A 19771-nucleotide genomic window follows, 5' to 3' on the forward strand; every position below is an offset into this window, starting at 1 on the left:
TTAATGATGGCATGCAATCATCTGACCCATAGGTGGCAGCCATCTCAAGCCAGAGGACGAGAGGACTCGAGCCGCCACGCATATAAAGGATTTATAGTGAAAAACTTTGTTTTTACTGGTTATACTTATTTGCTGTTTCGACCGTTCCCTGCTTCCTCTGAAAACGAAAGCCTCTGTGATGCACTTCACTAACCTCTGCTATTTAAATAGACAGTAAAGTCAAAGAAGCTCTCGGGCTCTCTGGTTCTGCTCGTGACCCAGGGCCACTGGGCTAAACTCTGCATTCTAATGGCAGGGGGGTCACTATATTCAAAAGATGTCCACTGTTGACTCTCCACAAAGTGGTACTCATTATGCTGCAGCACATGCTCCAGGCTGCTGTGCTGCATAGCTCTCCCATCGTCGTCAGGTTGTACGGCGTTGTCGTTCGGCGTGATGTCCGACATTCAACTTCACGTGCTGGGAGCTTTCGCAGTAGCTGAAGGAACCGAAGAGGAAGCTTCCAGCACGTGTGCAGAGCAACAGAAAACACCATTGAGACCTCCTTGCCAGTAGCAAGACACCTTTATACAATTGATCATGTTTGCAATAACCACAACACAAGCAGTCAAAATGCGGTTATTGCAAACATGATCCCTTGTATAAAGGTGTCAGTTTTGGTGCCAGATAAAAGGGTAAAACCTATTACTATATCTTGATACTGGCAAAGGAAGTCTCATAGTGTAAATGCTTACCCCGAGCTCTCAATACTCTGATAGTGCGCTGTTTTTGAGTTGTACGCCTTTTGGCGTCATCTGGTCCAACACCAGTGGAGACTAGGCTCTAAGAAAAGCCGTCTCTCGTGTGTGGACCAATCAATTTCAAGGACAGTGCATATCATTATCATTATCAGAGTTGTTTCTTTTTGTTTGCATTTTGACTGCTTGTGTTGTGGTTATTGCAAACATGATCCTTTGTATAAAGGTGTCAGTTTTGGTGCCAGATAAAAAGGTAAAAACCTATTACTAGAAAACACCATGCCAATGGACGCACAGTTCGAACCCGAAAAAAAAAACATCCAAGGACCAGTAATGGATTACGTCAAGTTTGGAGAGACACCATCAGCTAAGTCAAAGCGCTCGTGGGAATTTGAACTTTGCAACCTTCCAAGTGAGGTTAAGCACCATAACCACAGCGGGATTCGGCGTGTAAACAACAACAACAACAACAACAGCAGCAGTAGCAGCACGTTGGGACGAGCTCGCTCGCGTGAGCACTCACCTGGGCAGCGGTACAGCTTTCTGGCTTGGGCGATGTCCCCCTGGCTCAGACGTGTCCTCTGGCCGATCGCCGGCCTCACTCCGCTGTCGTCCGGCCGGGGAAGAATGGTGTCCAGGAATATTCCCCTGTGGAAACGGCACCGCGAAGATGAGGGTGCGTAGCAAGCAAAGACAAAGGCTGTAGGGGCAAGTGCTGTTAGCGAGCACCTATGAAGGCCGGAACGGTACACGAGGGGGTGGGTGGGTGGCCAGCACCACGTCCGACTGCCTTTGTCTCCCCAGTGGCGATGTTTACACACCGCACCAGGTACTCATTTGAGGCTGAGTCGACCTAGAGGAGGCCCAGGACCGGTTTAGATAATCGTCACTGATGTTGACCGTGAGCGGGAATCGAACCCGGGTCGCCGGGTTCATAGCGCAGTGCACTAACCACTCCACTACCGCTCCCCACACACACACACAGACACACAAAGACAAAGACACACACACACAGACACACACACACGGAGCACAGACGCCCAGACCAACAGTTTCGCCTCATCCACTCAGTGCAACCACCCCACCGCAGGTCCAAACACCTTTTCCTCTCTCTGCTTCTTTGCCCGACTTTGAAAATCTCTCCAATAATCTTTTCCCAAGTTCTAATCATCTTGCTCACTTCAAGAAACGAACACCTTCAATCCTGCTGGCCGCTTGGAGTTTTCGGCCTGTGCTCAGTAACCGTGATTTCCCAAAAAAAAAAACCGTGTTTGGATTCAGGAGGGTACCACCCCCCCCCCCCCCACGAAGCTCGCACGCGTCCTCCTGATGGCCGGAGAACGAAGCTCCCTGGGCATGCGACAGCCACAAATAGTAGCGATCTGCGCAAATGTGAGGCACGGCGTGATGCACCGACTCACTGGCTAACCGTGCATTGTTTCTGCGGGGAGAGAGCAAAACTGACAAACTTGAACATGACGTTTGTGTTATTTATTTTGGGTTCTGTTTGGTGACAATTTCTCCCCCTCCCCCTCGCCCCCCCTCCCTCCCTTCCCTTTGCTCCCCATTTTCCTCCCTCCCCCCAAAACGCTGCCCCCCATCGTTCCCCCGACCATGGTAGAGCGGTGAGCCCAGATGCCCTCGTCCGGTCCCTAATTTTGAGGGTGCATCACGCCTGGCCTGTTTATACGTCACGTGTTGTTCCGCCCTCGTTTTGATGTCCCCGCCGTATTCTGTGTTCTTGACAAACGACAACAAAATTCTTACAATCAAAAAAACTGTCCGCATTATTACGCTCGTGATATACGCATGGAACGAATTAATAATTATGATTCACTAGTGATTCACTTGAAATGCCCAAACAAGGCTGTGCTGAGACGTGGCCAGGAGATGGCAGTACAGCAAGTGGGTTCTTGGGATTATCTATATGGACTGCTCTCCTCCCTGTGCTTGGATTTTCTCTCGGGTGTACACCAGCTTCCTCCCGCGTGCAAGACGCCCGCTTTTGTGGAATTGATCGAGGGTCCCACGACAGCACCCTCGTGAAAAAGTATAATCCTCAGCGAAGGCCATCCTTGACAAAGGGCATTGTTATCGTGTAAATAACACAAGTAACGCTAGAGGGAAATGTCCTAATTGTTTGACAAAATGTAATTGTTCAAAGTGTGAACAAAGCAAAAGCACGTGCAATTATATAGGTCTGCACTTTCACTGGCTTTTAACGTTTTAAATTGCACAGTACAATTCACAGAATGTCCACCTTGTTGCATTGATTTAAAGCTTTCTTGACTGCAGGGATTCATATTTTTGGTTCTTTCCGTAAAGTCACGTAGAAGGGAAATATTTGTTATTAAACTGTTATTGCAGATTACTGGGATAAACTCTGCACGCTGCACTTTGCACGTCACGTAAACTGTGTAGCGTTTCGGTTATAACAAAGCTATCGGTACACCGTTTCTATGATGAGTTTTGTTCAAATAAGAATGATCACGTTTTAGCTTCTGTACGAAAACATGTTATTTTACTCGACGATACATAGAAGAATAAGAAAAAAACCCAACAAGCGAATTGTCTTTTATTGCACGGCAATTACATGGCAGGGGGTTTGGTTTTCACACCGCTTGGAAACGATGCCTGCTGGCTGCATTACAATACAGCTCATTTATAACCGCTGTGAGTGATGGGGAGGATATGTAACCCTCAGGGATGTGATGCTCCTTGAAGGGCCATCACTGCATTTACAAGGATTTCTCAGGAGCATCAGTGCTGTTTAAATAACATCCTCCAAAGATTCCATTGCAGATTAAGCCTTTTGTCGCGTTGTGCAATAGCTGTCATTTTCCATTCTGCCCACTGAGAGCTAAACACCAGGCTTCCTCGACCTTTTAAACAGGCAGCACAATTGGATCTATTGACAATACACACTATGGGGTCCACATGGACACATACGCGCACACACGCGCACACACACGCATCCGGACACACGCTCCGCACGCACGCTGGTGGATTTTCAATCCCATTTTTTTTTAGCTGCTCGACATCTCCGTGGCACAAGATGCATTTGATTTCATCATTCATCATTCTGATTTTACGAATTGTCTTCAATAACATTTAGTCCACTTTATAAATACTTGCAGAGATGAAGAAACTTGGAAGTTTTGGCAACTGGAACACGTTCGTGTAAGTTGCATTCGAAGACATAGATTGTCATGAAAATGACTTTTGAAAAAACACGAAAAAGAAAGCACGTGACGGTTTTTTTCAAGATGGATCCGAGTCCTAAAACACATTCAACTAACTTTCTCATTCTTTCTGTTTTCATGAAGGACGAAAACACATATATATAGTACTTTAATTCAAGTGACATGTTATTGCAGCAGTAATGGACTGCTATAAATACCAAATCGCTAATACATATACAGTCGTTTAATAATAACTGAAAAAGTGATTAGAATCATCTTACATGGCTGAAATAAGTTGAGCAATTTCCCAAGGAATTAACACAGTAACACAAATTGTCAATTTGTAAATTTATTTAACTGGCTTCAGAGCTGAAACCACGGATGTTTTTAGCCACAGAGACAGATAACTGCGGCTCATTTTCAGGGAATTTCCATATTGTGTGCCACGGAAACGTGACTGCGTCATGGCATACAAGTGAGAAAAGTGACATGCGACTTTATTTCCATTTATTTTCTGACATTTCACGGAACCTTTTGATTCCTGCCCCTGGACCGAGCAAGCGAGTGAGGGGGGTTCTGGGTGGCATATCTTCTGCATGATCCTCCTCCTCAACACGGATTGAGTGCAAGTGTGTGGTCGAGCGTGAATGTGAGTAGGAAGGTGAATGGGAGGGTGAGTGGGAGGGTGAGTGGGAGTGTGAGGGTGAGTGGGAGCGTGAGTGTGAGGGCGAGCATGAGGGTGAGCATGAGTTGGGAGGGTGAATGCGAGTTGGGAGGGTGAATGTGAGTGTGAGTGGAAGCGTAAGTGGGAGGGTGAGCGTGAGTGGGAGGGAAATTAAGAGGGTGAGCATACATGGAAGGGTGATCGTGAGTGGGAGGGCGAGTAGGAGGGTGTGTGTGAGTGGGAGAGTGAGTGGGAGGGTGCGTGAGAGAGTGAGTGGGAGGGTGAGTGTGTCAGCACTCACCGTGAGAAGGTGTTGCGTGCGTAGTGCATGATGCTGTCAAAGTCGTACGACTCCCCCAAAGAGTCAACCTCCCCTGGCTCCATCTTCAGAAAGTTATACTCCTGCCCTGTGTGGACCAGCATGCAATGAGTTCCAATATTCACAAGCCCCCAGTTCACTTTTCAATTCAATGTCCATCGCTAAGCCGTCAACTGTTTTACAAGGGATGCCTAGTTATATCGCTGTAGTTACGTTGTCATAATATTACACATACCAGTCTTGAAATGTACGTGCTTTGGATATCGGAGTATGAACTGAAATGAGTACACAGGCAGGCAGGAAATTAGACGGGTAGAATAATAAGGTACGTCAAACCCAATAACAGCTCAATGAGATATTGCATCTTTGGAAAGGGAGAAAATGTTTACATAAAACATGACCCTTGGGTTTTAAGATAAGACAGCATCTTGTTAAAATGTACTCACAAAGTACAAACTGTTTTGCACATTAAGTGGCCATGCAGAGGTTATAAACCTCCCTCAACCTGCGTACCGGAATTAAACCAGGATGGTTGCCCACATCTGTACACAAGATCCCAGCAGCGTTGACTCCGTGCCTTACACATTACCGAGTAGAGTCACAGCGAACTCATTTGTTTACGCGTGCGACCCCACACCATGCAAAGCATGCCCATGGCTCTGGGGGGATGGTGAATTCTAATCGTTTACTCCAATACAAGTATCTTGTGGCACAAGGCCACATTGTGCATTATAATCCATGTTTAATTATAACAAACCCTATTTGTTATTAAGCATCACCTGCTCACACATTCCTGTAATCAGTTTTCAACTTGCCCATTCTCATTGAGCCGCGTGGCTCATTAAATGAAAAAAATGCTTAGTCCTTATTAAGATTCATTTTTACCTGAATGATTTTTTTAATTACAGCTCATATATTCAAGCATAAATTATGGACGTATTTGCATTACGAAAAAGAATATTTAGAAATCAAACGGACAAAACATATGCAAGCAATTTTACTCCACTGCTTCAGATCCTGAAACTGGCCGGATTCTCCAGTTGAGTAGTAAATGCCAGCGGATAGTTAATGAGCCCACAGGACACACGACTCCAGATGCACGGTCCTCCCCACCAGTGTTACAGGGCTCGTTAACGAAACCACCGAGCGGTGATCATCCCACTGCCTTGAAGATGCCCCACGTCTTAGAAGTCACTTCATTTTACAGGCCACATGTCTCAGACTTGCCTTTGGCACGACACTCAAAGCTGCCTTTATGGACCAGCAGTGGATTTTACAGGACAGTGCTAAACATTTGGGCCCCCATTTACATTACACATTGCATAAACTCGACACTTTGCCGATGAAACTCCTTCTTTAGGTCAGTGTTGTTGACATGCATAGAGTTTTTGTTATTGTGCTCGTACACCACGGCCAACGCCGTATCACACATTTTTATTCACGTTACACATCTCCGGCATTTGAATTTAACATCGAGTAGCTAATTTCCTCTGTTTAACCACTCAGCATTAAGCTCCCATATTATCTTACGTAACGTTACATACACTCTTTGGGTCTTTCGGTAAAGTCACGAAAGCTTTAAGTCAAGATTTAACGTTACATAGTAATGCAAAACTAAGCGTCCATTTGTAGTTTCCCCCTGCAATCACAGGTGACAGGGCTGGGCCTCCACGCGCTCACGTGAGAGGGTTTTTGTTAGGCGTTCGCCGCACATGCGTGGCACATGCGTGGCACATGCGTGACACATGCGTGGCACATGCGTGGCACATGCGTGGCACATGCGTGGCACAAGCGTGGCACATGCGTGGCACATGCGTGGCACATGCGTGGCACATGCGTGGCACACTGCGAGCTGCTAGGCCACTGCCCTGCAAACAGCTTCAAAAACCATGAGCAGCCCAGCATCATCCCAAACCTCAACTCGTCTTTACATTGCAATTTGGGATTTAGGCTGCGACTCAAAACAAACAGTTACAGTTCAGATAAATGTTTGACTGCTTTAATCGACCAGACTAATGTGAACGACTCCATGAAATCCACCTGGCTAGGACTTGATGATAGCTGCACAGGTTGACAGTCGACTCGACTAAGACCATGTATAAACAGACACTCATTCATGGAGTTGGCCAAACATCCAAAATATAGGACCACAGAGCTTGGTTGGACAATTGTTGGCACCGGTTGTGGCTGCAATCCCCTCTTGGCTGTGGTTTCCCCGTGCCTCCGTGCAAAAAGCCGTTCCAACAAATCGCACAGCGTTTCGAGATGCATTTGTGCATGAATGTTGCCACATACAAATAAAAACACCTGATAATATAACAAAAAAAAATGACACGAACACCGTTCTCAACTAAGCGCTGTGTGCGGGGCTCGGCGGCGCCCACCTGGCTGAATGTTCGCCTTGATGATGGTGACGTGGTCGTCCCGGTCGGGCCGCGTGTGCTCGTGCCAGAACCCGATCACGTGGCCCAGCTCGTGCACCACGATGCCGAACTTGTCGCAGTTCTTGCCAATGGAGATGGCCTGGGGACCGCCGCCTCGTCTCCCCACGTACGAGCAGCAGCTGCAATCAGAAAAAGGCCATGGAGCAGCATCAAATCAAAGTTCAAAGTTCATTTATTAGGTATAGCCCTGTGAGCCATTCGGCTCTTGAATCGGGTGCAACCGCAACTAACAAAAAAACATGAACAAGAAAACATCTTAAAGTGACTATGTGCAAACAGAAAATCCAAGAAAAGACAGCAAAATATTGCAAAAAAATCACCGTACACCAACCCTGTGCAAAAATCCCAGTGGGATGCAAGTCAAACAACAACAACAACAACCATAAGACAACTTAGATTAAGGCCATCAGTCTAACTCTGTACTACAACAAACAAACATGGCCAAGCCAAAAACTTTTCGAAAATCACCAAAATAAAGCCATAAACTGTGACCGAATTTTCAAATAAACGACATAAACAACATGTATTACCAAACTCTGCAGCCATAGCTGGCTGCATGAGTCACTCCACAACAGTAGAAGCATCAGTCGGAGTATCAACAATTTTCAATGCACCGTTAAGATCAGCACACCAAATCAAAACACAGATCATACCATGCATACTTTGCATACTTTGCAGCAATCATCCGGAGCGAAACATTGTATTATAGGCCAATAAATTTCAGTGGCAGCTAGAGGTGTACAACTCCTCTAGGGCAGTTTTGAGTGAAGATCTCATAGGTAGTGATTCAATCGCCAGTTGCAACCTCTTGCATGGGTCTATGTGACACTCCCCTATCAGGCTCAGTTATAAACTTGCAAGTTGCTTCCTCCTGTCTTGCTATGGAGTCCATAGCATTCTCAACATGCACCTATACTCAAAGCCCCCCAAAAAGTTGATTTGCTGGTTTCTTTGGCAAGATTATTTTAAAACGCTCACACTGGCAACGCATTGTTGTATGAAAGCAGGCAATCATGCGAACGTGCTTAAAACATTACCCGTAACAGCCAGTGAACCGGGCACTTTCCAAAATCGACATCAGCTGACTTGGCAACGAGAGGGAGAGATTACCGCAATTATGGGTGCAGCGCGCACGACACGCTGCACGGGGTCAACCGGACCGCGCCGGAACGCGCGGAGGGCTCGTAGGCGCTGCAGAGACTTCGGCGCGTTTGGCAAACCGACCGTGGGGGGTGCACAGTTAGCCAGGTGCTCCAGCGGGGTTTACTGCTCCAGGACGAGGGCATTTAACATGGACGGAGACAAAGTAGTGTGGCGCCACATGGGCCTCGTGTTACGTGACACGGCCGTGTGGTGTGACCGATGTTTTTTTTTGCCTATAGAGTCTGTTCTACTATAACGCGGTAGTTGCACTACTGAAGAATACTGCGTTACGGCGAATTACTCAAAAATCGAGATATTGCAATTCAAAACTACGGTCCAAGGACTAAAATAATCCCATACAATATCCGTGGAGTGTTATTCTGCTGGGAGAGTGGTTATTAAATAGAGAGACTAGCATCTACTTTATTCGCACTAAATCTCGGTATGCTGTCATGTTGTAAATGGTCAGCACACTGAGACTCGCAATCCAGAAGTCATCGGCTCGATTTTACCTCCCGGTGCAATATTTTAAATAATTGGCACATTTCTTCGTTGCCCCGCCTGTGCCCACCGCAGCTCGCGCGTGATTGGGTGAAAAGTGTGGGTACCTCTCCCACGATATCCGGCAAAGAGGAGACCAAACAAGCTCTCGAGGGGCTCTCTAGCACCACTCCACATAATGCAGGGCTGCACCCTTACGCTTTATTACTATGCCCCTGCCATGGGAATGTGTAATTTTCAAGACTGACTGAACCCCAGCCAACGTATAATCAGAATCTGAATATTTATTTATGCTGAAGGAATCCGATGAGCCATAAAGCTCTTTTTCACAGATGTCCAACATTGGCAACCAAATAAATGGAGGGCACCTGAGAGAGGTCGTCCACCGAGGAGATGGAGCAATGAATCAGCCCGTGTGCAGGTGCCGGGTGGATAGTCACATTGCAGGATCATGAGATGCGGGGGTGGCTTGGAGAAGCCTCTATCCATTCGTGGATTAGATGCGGCTGATGATGATGATGATGACAGAAGTGGTTTTCAGTATCGATGTTTCTACAAACCTGTCTTTAATCTATGCTAGATGCTCCAGAGAGAATCAAGGGAATGGCAAGGGCCAAGGCTGGTAATCAGACATGGCCATTCGCTCGGTACATAGAGAAATGGGAAAACTAACGCAACCAGGCCATTGTCAATGAATTAGCCAATCCTGGACGATGACGAGGCCTCGGCTTGGCTGACAAATACTGGGACGAGACTATTATGTAACTGTTGGCTCGGAGGCCTGCCTGCTTCCGGTTGTATATCAAAGACAACTATGAGCTGAGGTGGCCATGAATGTGAGCAAAATGTTTTTTTTATATATCTGTGCATTTCTTTTGCGCTGTGCCCCACAATGGGAGAATTCCCGCTGACATGCTTCTTGTAACGGCTCGTAACTTTGAGGGAAAAGGCAGGCCGAACGTCAGATGCCAGGCTTGGCAACGATACACAGAGGCAACCCTGAGAGGCTGCCAAGAATGTTAATGGGGCCGAGCCACTTCCTAGTGCCAGCCGACGCATGCCCCCCCCCCCCCGTCTTTGATCGCACTTCAAGGCAGAAACTTCACATGCAACTTTGATGCCCTCTCATTTACCGTGTTTCTGAAAGGTCACAGATAAGAACATCCAAGTAGCGCGCTGAAAAAATGCAAATATCAAGACACAATTCCGCCGTGAATGAGTGACGTGCCGCGAGTCGTTTATTTGACAAATATGTGTCTGAGAGTGTACACTCCCCCGCGTGTTCTGCATTCCTTCTCCCAGAATAGATGTTTAAGCTTGAAATGAACTAAATTTAACTCCGTCTCCCACGTAATATGTAATAAGCGGAACCTACTGCGTTGTGAAATCTTACGAGCGGGAAATGCGTTCCAGATGATGTGGATGTGTTTCACTCGCCACGTTGGCATTCAGTCGTACCAGGGCACTCATCACACTTTATCACAATAAATGTCGCGTGAAATAATATTAAGTTTTCAAGTTGTTTATGCGGCGCTGTACTTTTGGCATGGCCACATAAATCAGCAATGACTTCAAGCGGAATCGCACCTCTCCCTAGAAACAAAACAACGTCCCCCAGCACCAGAGAGAGGGCAATGGCAGTGTTCATATCTGGTGTTGGTTGTTTTGTAACATTAAGGCTTCCATTCCGCCCATCGCCATGGTAGTGAGCGACCTTTAATAGCCGACTGTTTATCTGCCGCGCGCAGTTAACATTCATCACACTGCGTGCGGAAGGGGGGGGGGGATCAGAGGTAATGCGAATACTCCGGTGTAAAATTGCATTTAATTATCATCTGTGAGCTACGGCAGGCATGAGAATATTTAAAAGGCGGCAGCAGAATGCTGCGCTAATCGCCGGGGCGCTATTCTGCCTGTGGTTCTGTACCTGTCTCAGCATCTGTGCAGCGTGGAACAAAAATTCCTGAAAACCCCCCCGTCGCCCTGGTGTTCGCGCACACTCAGCGGCTACCCCCGGTCCCGCGTGTATTCTTTATTTGGATCCAACAGCTGTTTTTTAGTTCCAGCGGTTGAAAATAGACCTCATCCTATATAAAAGGTTTGTAAATGTTGTTCCCCCCTTCTCTGTGATCACAGCGTCACACCTGCTTCTCCGAGACGGTGGGGGGGGGGGGCAGAATAAAATAAATGTTTGGAGAAAACCTGACACCTATTCCAAAAAATATGTGCTTGGTAAACCCGCTGTACAGCTATTAGTACAGCAAGTGGATTGCCGACCTATCTGTATACATTGTGAGTGCGTTCCCCATGTGAATGTGGATTTTTCCCTGAGATTCCAGGACACAGAGTTTCCAAGGAAACTCTGTTTCCTGCTACAAACACAAAATAAAATCGGACATCAAAGTGGCTAAACATCTACAAGCAGGACCCTCTGGGAAAAAAAAAACCGAAATATTCAGAATGCGTAGATTTTTTTTCCTTGGGTAAATAAACGACTACGTTCCCCAGCATGACACAGGACTGATATATTTCGAGATCGTGCCTGCACGGAGCTGCCCGGGCATCTCAGGAGGTCACAGCACTGAGCCGGCACCACTGAGAGAGCCCGAGTTCGAATCCAGGCAGCCGCTTGTGATTAAACCGGGTTCGCAAGGCTAGCGCGTTGACTGTCTCTCATCTGGTCACCAGCTGCACGCAAAAAGCCATCGCGTAAAAAATGTATTCTGCACCAATATTTGGCTAAATTCCAGCTGTGAGAACTAAAATATCCATTTGACTGTCACGTGATGAACATTACTCTCATATGCGGAACAGGTGGGAAATGTTTTCCCAACACTGTCTGGACTAGAGGTCACTGGAGAGGATCTCAGACGTAGCAATGATGGTGCAACACCTGTCATCCGGCACTTGCGGAGGGCAAGGTTTGGGGGCATCACGCAAATGTTGAGACATCTCCTTACCCGTGGGCGTTTGAGGCGCCAGGAGAAAGCAGGACGTCTAAGTGTGGACTCATTTCCATCGCTCCCTGCCCTATGTTTCTCCCTCGCACACACGTTGGTTTTCTCCGGGCGCTCCCTTTTCCTCCCACATGAATGGACACACCTCACTAATTCGTTTTTTTTTTAAACATCTGAATATATAGAGGACCGCGGAGCGATTGTGAGATGCGATTTGCATTCACGACGCTACGTAAAACTCAACGTGATTATATTGTCTCTATAACACCTTCTTACACATGCTATTACGTGACATGAAGGGTTGCACTGCACTGCTAGAGATCCGAATATCGAACGTCTTGAGTAACACGATGCGGATTGCACAATTGGAATACAACATGATTGTGGGGGGGTCGGGGGTGGTGGACGACAAAAATAAAATAAAAAAGATCACAGCTTCACTGCATCACTTAATGCTGGCTGACAACATTAACACGATTGGCTACGTACGGTGCAAAAGTTGTTCAACATACAACAACAATCTTGATTTGAAGCTTTTGTGACCGCAGGAATCCATACTTTTTGGTTCTTTCGGTAAAGTCACGTAGGTAGAAAAAATAGAATTGATCACGACGTTTCGATCGCAACAACAAGCAACCGTCTTCAGGTGAGATAATCAGACTGCCTCGTCCACAGCAGTCTGATTCTCTCACCTGAAGACGGATGCTTGTGTTGCGATCTAAACGTCGTGGTCTATTATTTTTTCTACCTACGTAACTTTACCGAAAGAACCAAAGAGTATACAACAACAACAACAACCACCGCCATTCGCCACTAAGTGGCGGTGATGTCACCACGTCACTTGTGCCAGGCTATGTGCACGTTGAGGCCACGTGAAGTGTCAACATACACACACACACACACAAACACGAGGATACAACCTGAAGGGCGCATCTTAATACCACCAAGGATGGGTGGAAAGTGCCCGATGTGGAGCGCAGCCTCACCCGCACGGCCGGTACGTGAAGACGATGTAACTCTCCTCGTCAGTCCTCTCAATGAACGTCACGCACGTGTGCTTCTCCCAGTGACGCATGGCTTGCCGGAACATGGCCTTCTGGCTGCCTGTGGGAGGAGGGGAGCAGGCACGTGCAAAAGTTCAACATCGAGGCAAAGTGCACGTCTCGGGGCGAGCGATCTGCCTTCTCTCCGAGACCTTTTACATTAACCACGAGGCTTGACAATCAATCAGCGGTGGAGGCGGAGCGGCGACGTACCCTGGGCTGCGCTCTCATAATGCTCGCCGTTCGCAGTGATTAATTCCACGAGACCACACGGTTGCCAAGTCACAATCAATTTGGTGCATTTGACAAAGTATCCCTGAATAAATGGCAGAGACAAATGTGGACATTTTGTAAAAAAAAAAGGATTAAGTGAGCGAGTATCCGGCTGACATTTATTCCCTAAACAAACACTATACAGAGCTAAGGTGACAGATTGAAACTTACATAGTTTACATTTTTACATTGCTGAAAAATGTGAAATTAGACAAAAGTATGCAAAGTTATGGAACATGCAGTACTGCGTTTACATTGACACTGCTCAAATGTTGTCCTTGATAATACGTGTGCACCCACTTCCATCACAGCAGTTGCAATGCCCTTTACAGCAGCGGTCCCCAACCTTTTTGGCACCAGGGACCGGTTTCGTGGAAGACAAATTTTTCACAGACTGGGGGGGGGGTCATCATGGACCGGGGGGGGGAGGTTCATCATTGAGTCTTTCCCCCTTTCAAATAAGCTCTCCAGCGACGTTTGTTTTTTAATCATTTTGGCTAGGGGTTAGCTTGTGGGCGTACCAAAACTGTGACAAGTGCGCAGTGCGGGAAAGAGGCACGGACGGAACTGATAAAAATAAAATAATGGGCGGGCCACGCGCGGACTCACCGCTCACCTCCTGCTGTGCGGCCCGGGCCGCGGACCGGTACCTAACAGGCCGCGGACCGGTAAGGGTTGGGGACCCCTGCTTTACAGCATCAACAAAACCACATGACCTCATCTCAGCCAATCAGCAACAATCAATTCCCTCTTCTTGGTTCTTTCGGTATAGTCACGTAGAAGGGAAATAATAAAATAATACAAATAAAACATAATAAAATAATTCTCACGACGTTTCGGCCACAACGCAAGCAGCCGTGGCCGAAACGTCGTGAGAATTATTTTATTATGTTTTATTTTCATTATATTATTATTTCCCTTTTACGTGACTTTACCGAAAGAACCAAGAAGATGAATCCCTGCAGTCACGAAAGCTTTAAATCGAAAAATCAATTCCCTTTAACAAACAAGCAAAGTTACCTGAAGCGGTTCATACCGCGTTTTAGGCTGTGAGCAAAATAAATATTCGGTAGAATTTGAGGAGATCTGTGTTTTGGTGGCGCGGGCGAGTCAAGACCCGGTTTCATTTGTCCCCCTACCCGCTGCCCACGCTGTCTCGCCGTGACATTGGTGTTGAAGTTCACACTTGCCGCGACACAAAACACAAGTCCGGCAGGTGGCCCCCCCACGCAACGTGGCCCCCTCCCCTCCCGTTCGCGGCAATGGAGAAGGATCTCACTCGAGCCCTCTGCCCGAGGAGGCAATGTCTGCCCCTTGATTTTGGAAACTGCGGTCATGAGTATTTTTACAGCAATGTAAAAAAACAGGGGTATTGTATTGTTGCGGTTATCATGCAAACGTCAGCAGTCTCAGACAGAACTGCGAGTGGTCCTTGTAACACAATTGACACTGCAACACATCACTAAAGAGAGTGAAACCCATTATAATTGGTGAATGTTTTAAAGCCCCAGAGGTAAACAAAATCATGGGAAAATCTGCTTGCTTTTCATTAGCACCACTGCAGGCCGGCTGACCTCTGCTCTGTAGATGTGGCGGAGCAATCTGTGTGTGCGTACGTTCAACGAGAGAAGTCCTCATTATACTTCATTACGGACAAATGTGACCACTCGAGGGGATATTCCCAGGACTGGTCATGCTAATTATTGCCAGGCCGTTGTCAACATTTACAATGGAAATCGTTTTTTTTTTTGTGGCAGTTTTCAGTCCGTCTTGTAGATACAAACCACATGGGAAAGATTACTGGTTCTACAAACAAACACGTACGTCCAGTCCGAGAGGGCGTGCGGACAAGCGGTCGAGCGGGTGCTTAAAGACATCTCTGCAAAGAAGTGAGTAACTGACACAAATATGCCGTGGCATGGAGGAGAGACATGTTTAACTCGCAAAGGCTATTTTAATGCAGGGAATTGATATCGGCTGCGGAAAAAAAATCACGCCATACACATTCTGCACTTCATCTGCTGACAACAGCTGTCCCTGCCTCCAGTTGCCTGGCCTGACTAGCCAAAGCCACCGGCTATAAGCAAGGACTGGCATTGCCAGGGTTAGGAGGAAAACAAAAATAAGCAAACGAATGTTGACTCTTTACTTTCCATTTGCGAAACACACAGGGTAGCATTACTTTAATCGTGGCATCGGTTCGGCAACATTTTTATGATGCACCGATTTTTCTGAAGGATCTATTAACCAATTAAAACATATTGTTACGGTCAAGACTCATTTGACGAAGCGCATGTGGAAAAATGTATCAATTATTTATCGCGTGTGAATTACATGTGAATGATAAGCTCGTGTTACTCTTAGGCTCATAGAATGTGACGAACACATTGACAACATTAATACATTCTTCAAACGAATTGTGCCACCAAATAATGACAATTAATTACTTTTCTGGGGTGAGTGGGATCCTTTATATCATTAACAAGAGAGACATTGGTAACCACAGCCATGTTCATAATAATTTTCAGTCCTTTGTCAATCCACGGCTGGATGAGTCCTGGCCCACGCTGTGTTCGTTGCGTTGATGATATTGCCACCTGCATGGTGTTAGCTGTGGCTGAGAATTGAACTCGGGTCATAGAGTTCCTCGCACGATGCGCAAACTGCTTCAGCGCCGTTCCCCCACGAGGTATGATTGCCACTGTTATTCGAGTGTAATATTCAAAAGTCTCTCGATCCCAATATAATGGTGGGGCAGTGTTCATCTCCAATGGCAACCTTGAGCAAGTGGTGGGAATCCCACATTGAAAAGGCAATATAACCCTATATAATATACCCCCTCTATAACCACGGTTGGATTCCCACAAATTAGATCGACTGTGGCACATAATAGCCCATTGTTATTCACCGAGTCAAAACACTTTTAAATTCAACATCAAGACAATTAAAATATCAAATGGTTTCCCACTCAATCGAGCATGGGGCAGCATTCATCTCCTGTTCACAGCCCTGAAACCAGTGGTAGAAACCTCCTTGACATTGCCACTAAAAAAGTCAGGTTCAACCACAGGACAGCCACTGCTGCCTTCCCACAAAGAGTTTTCCGTGTTATTGACCACAGGAGGGATAGAGCGCTGGGTCGGCCCTTGACCGGCATTTGAACCCGTATCTCTGCGACGTGAGCCTTGCGCTTTCACTCCTGACAAACCCCACACTGGTAGCCATACCAGTGGCTCCCAACAACGGCAAGAACCAAAAACATCCACAGAGCGATGCGTTGCCTAAAACCTGTCTGACAAAGAAACTATCATTGCGCTCCTTTATTCATTGATTTAAATCGATTCAATTTTGCCCGAAGCTCAGTTTTTCACGGACAATGGGATGTCCAATATGATTGAAGAGGAATTACATTAAAAGTCCCAACACTAGGACTATGAATGTCCCAGGAAACCTGAACAGATTTCCCTCGACGACGACCTGGCAAAACCAGGACAGGTCCCATCCCCTTCAGGTTTAAAAGCTACTTCTGGTTCACGCGGCGTGTGGCCCGGCCGCTGCATGGAAAGGGGCGATTCTCCTGGTACCAGGACGTCCGTAGCGCTTCGCTGAGTGTCGCCGCGAGCGTGGCTCCTCTCACCCGTGAAGTTTCCCCCGACGATGTACGGGATGACTCCTCCGGGCCAGATCCGCTCCGACCTCGCCGTGGCCGCTCGCGGGGCTCTGCTCCGAAACCTCCGCTTGGCGGCTGCAACAACAACAGCAGCAGTAGCAGCAACACAAGACTGACAATTAATAAAGCATTTTTAACACCAGTGCGCTTAGGACCACACTGCCCGGAAGGGACTCGATCCCATCCGACATTGGAGGCGATGCCGGGAGTTGAGCCTTGATAGCGCTAGTATCTGGTAACCACCACCACGACAAAAACAGGTGCAGTAGGAGTAGTAGGCAGCAGAGGGCAGTGCAGTTGTTCTCCACTCCCAACGTCCACCAAACTGCACTGAACAGCGTGCTGAAGTGTGGTCAAATAACCCTCCATGCCTGTACTGAGTGGGGGAGGTCCTCATCCAGCCGTGAATGAACAAATTGGGCTATATGTGTGCATTTCAATAACAGAATATTGCCTGCTAAAAAAACAAGCAAACATTGGATGCATGTTTGTCAAAAAATTTAGGACACGTAAAAAGCGAGTGTGGGAGACACTTTGATGTTAAATCATTTTCATGGAGGAGGATTAGTCGCTCAATGGAATGAGCAATATTGATATCCCACAAATTGGTACCTATTTTATGGACCTCAGAGGGAGTATGAGTCAATCCCTGACCAAGGTATGAACCTGCAAGTTTTATATTTTGAGTAAGACCTCTGCCAACAGCGGCAGCAGCAGCCAGAATAATTTGAGAATTATTTGTAACGTTGCAGCGCTTTCCTTTCACGGCCAAGCTGATCTTTGAGTTTGCGGACTTTAAATGGCAAAGGCAACACGGCCAAGCCTCTGGGCCAGGTGACGAGAATTTCACAGCGCGATTCCCATTACTGTCTGGTAATGTGCACACGTGATTTAACAGAGTGCCGTGAGTTTCAAGTGGATGTTAAAGATTGTATTATATAATGTAGAACAAGGTTAAGACACAGGTCATTCCTGTGCCCTAAAATAATCCACCCATAAAAAGAAATCAAATTTTACCTATTTACATTAAATTACCTTAACTTATGGGCCTTTTGGCATCCTCTGGTCTAACACCGTTTGAGACAAGGCTCAAAGGAAAGCTGTCTCTGGTGTGAACCAACCAGTTTCAAGGACAATGCATATATTATCAGAGTATGTTTTTTGTTTGCATTCTGACCACAAGCATTGTGGTTAATGCAGACATGATTCCTTGTAAAAGGTTTCAGTTTGGTGTTTTAACATCTTAACACCTGTTTTATTGCCAGAAAAAAGGGGAAAACATTATCTCATGGGCTGAAATTCCTTAACAGCTGTATTAGTTTTATCAGTAACATTAATTCTGTAACATTCAACGAGCACTTGAAATACAATCCCGCAATCACAAGGTCGTAAGTTCGAATCTAGGTCAGTGAATGACTCAACCCATAATCTTTCCAGGATCTACAAAATAAGTTATATATTGTGGGAAGTGAAGTAGTCTTATTATTATGAATAGACTGGCACCAGCATGTGAATGTAGATATTCACTGTTGGCTCAGAAAACCATCAATGACTATGCGAACTCATTCAATAACTGAGCATCTAGATGCTTTGATACTGACTTTGATATCAGATACATCAAATTGAGAACCATTATAACTCCCCAATGTTTAACTAACACCGAGGTGAACGATGATCAATTGTAAGGGTTAAATAAAATGTAACATAGATTAGCATGTAAGAGTCTTCGCATTCCATTAACATCTTATTTTCAAAAAAAGATGACTTCTGTCCACACAAAGGTACGTTTACGCACAGGTACATAAATAATAGGATATGTAAATAATACAATGAAGAAAATACGAAAATAATACGATGAAGGCGCTCCTAACAATCCCATACCTGGGTGAGTCTCATTTATTATAGCAGATAAGATCGATCGTGGCATCTGCAAGGGAGACCCGGAGATGTGAGATAGAATTAAGAATTACATTATTTTACTTCAACCATTTTTGTACTTTGCAGTTAATCACACAACGATCTATCCTCATGAATTATGTCATATGATCTTTAAGCTCCAACTTACAGCAGACAAAAAAAAACCCTTGGTAATTCCCCCAAGGATGTGACTAAGCGCTTGTGGGAATCATTCCGTCTACCCCAAGCAGACGGACCGCTAGACTGCCCAGTCACTTTGAGAGCATTTTACATCAACGATTCAGCGTAAAAAGGACCTCTGTAAATAATGGTTACAGGATTCATTCTGTCGACCCCACTCATATTGGCTCAGCGGTGAATGCGCTGACCGCTAGACTGCAAGGAGGTCTGCATAGCAGAATGCTCTCTTGTTCTCAGACCTATGTAAAGTTAGTCATCATTATGTGAGCTCAACAGACTAAGGAAGCCTGTGGTACAATCTGTGGTCTTTTTTCCGTCTACATTTTTAACAATTACGTATAATTTTGTCCCCTGGTCTTGACAGTCCATGGTTATGATTGGTTAATGATTGGTAAGACCATGTCTAAACAAACTTACACCGTTTTAGTTTACCGGAATAAAGCCCACCGATTTCGTTGCTCTTTTTAAGAGGCGACCCGGTGATGATAGGCCATCGAAGTGGCTGATATCATCACCACACGTGCTAGTTTATAGCAGCAGCCAAATGATCTAAAGGCATACTCCTAAGCCCTTGTAAAGGAAAAAAAACTAATGTAGAAATCACTCTTTGGTTCATTCGGTAAAGTCATGTAGAAAGAAAATAAAGGAAATAATAGAATACGACGTTTCGATTGCAACACAAGCAGCCGTCATCAGGTAGAACTAAATTTGAGAGAGAGACAAAACACAGACACGGAGACA

At 46.1% G+C, this 19771-nt stretch overlaps 1 protein-coding gene across 1 annotated transcript in view; it reads right to left on the reverse strand.

The window, feature by feature from the left end:
* Positions 1 to 19771, reverse strand: part of LOC133350659 (bone morphogenetic protein 1-like) — a 162558-nt gene that overhangs the window by 68926 nt on the left and 73861 nt on the right. The window contains exons 5-9 of the mRNA XM_061565261.1: positions 16901 to 17008; positions 12934 to 13051; positions 7287 to 7465; positions 4885 to 4990; positions 1261 to 1385 (exon numbers count right to left, since the gene is read on the reverse strand). Coding sequence (XP_061421245.1) covers positions 1261 to 1385; positions 4885 to 4990; positions 7287 to 7465; positions 12934 to 13051; positions 16901 to 17008 — 636 coding nt within the window. The remainder of the gene's footprint in view (positions 1 to 1260; positions 1386 to 4884; positions 4991 to 7286; positions 7466 to 12933; positions 13052 to 16900; positions 17009 to 19771) is intronic.

Source organism: Lethenteron reissneri, chromosome 34 (genome assembly GCF_015708825.2).
Source record: "Lethenteron reissneri isolate LAM-NWPU_2019-01 chromosome 34, ASM1570882v1, whole genome shotgun sequence".
Lineage (NCBI taxonomy): Eukaryota > Metazoa > Chordata > Hyperoartia > Petromyzontiformes > Petromyzontidae > Lethenteron > Lethenteron reissneri.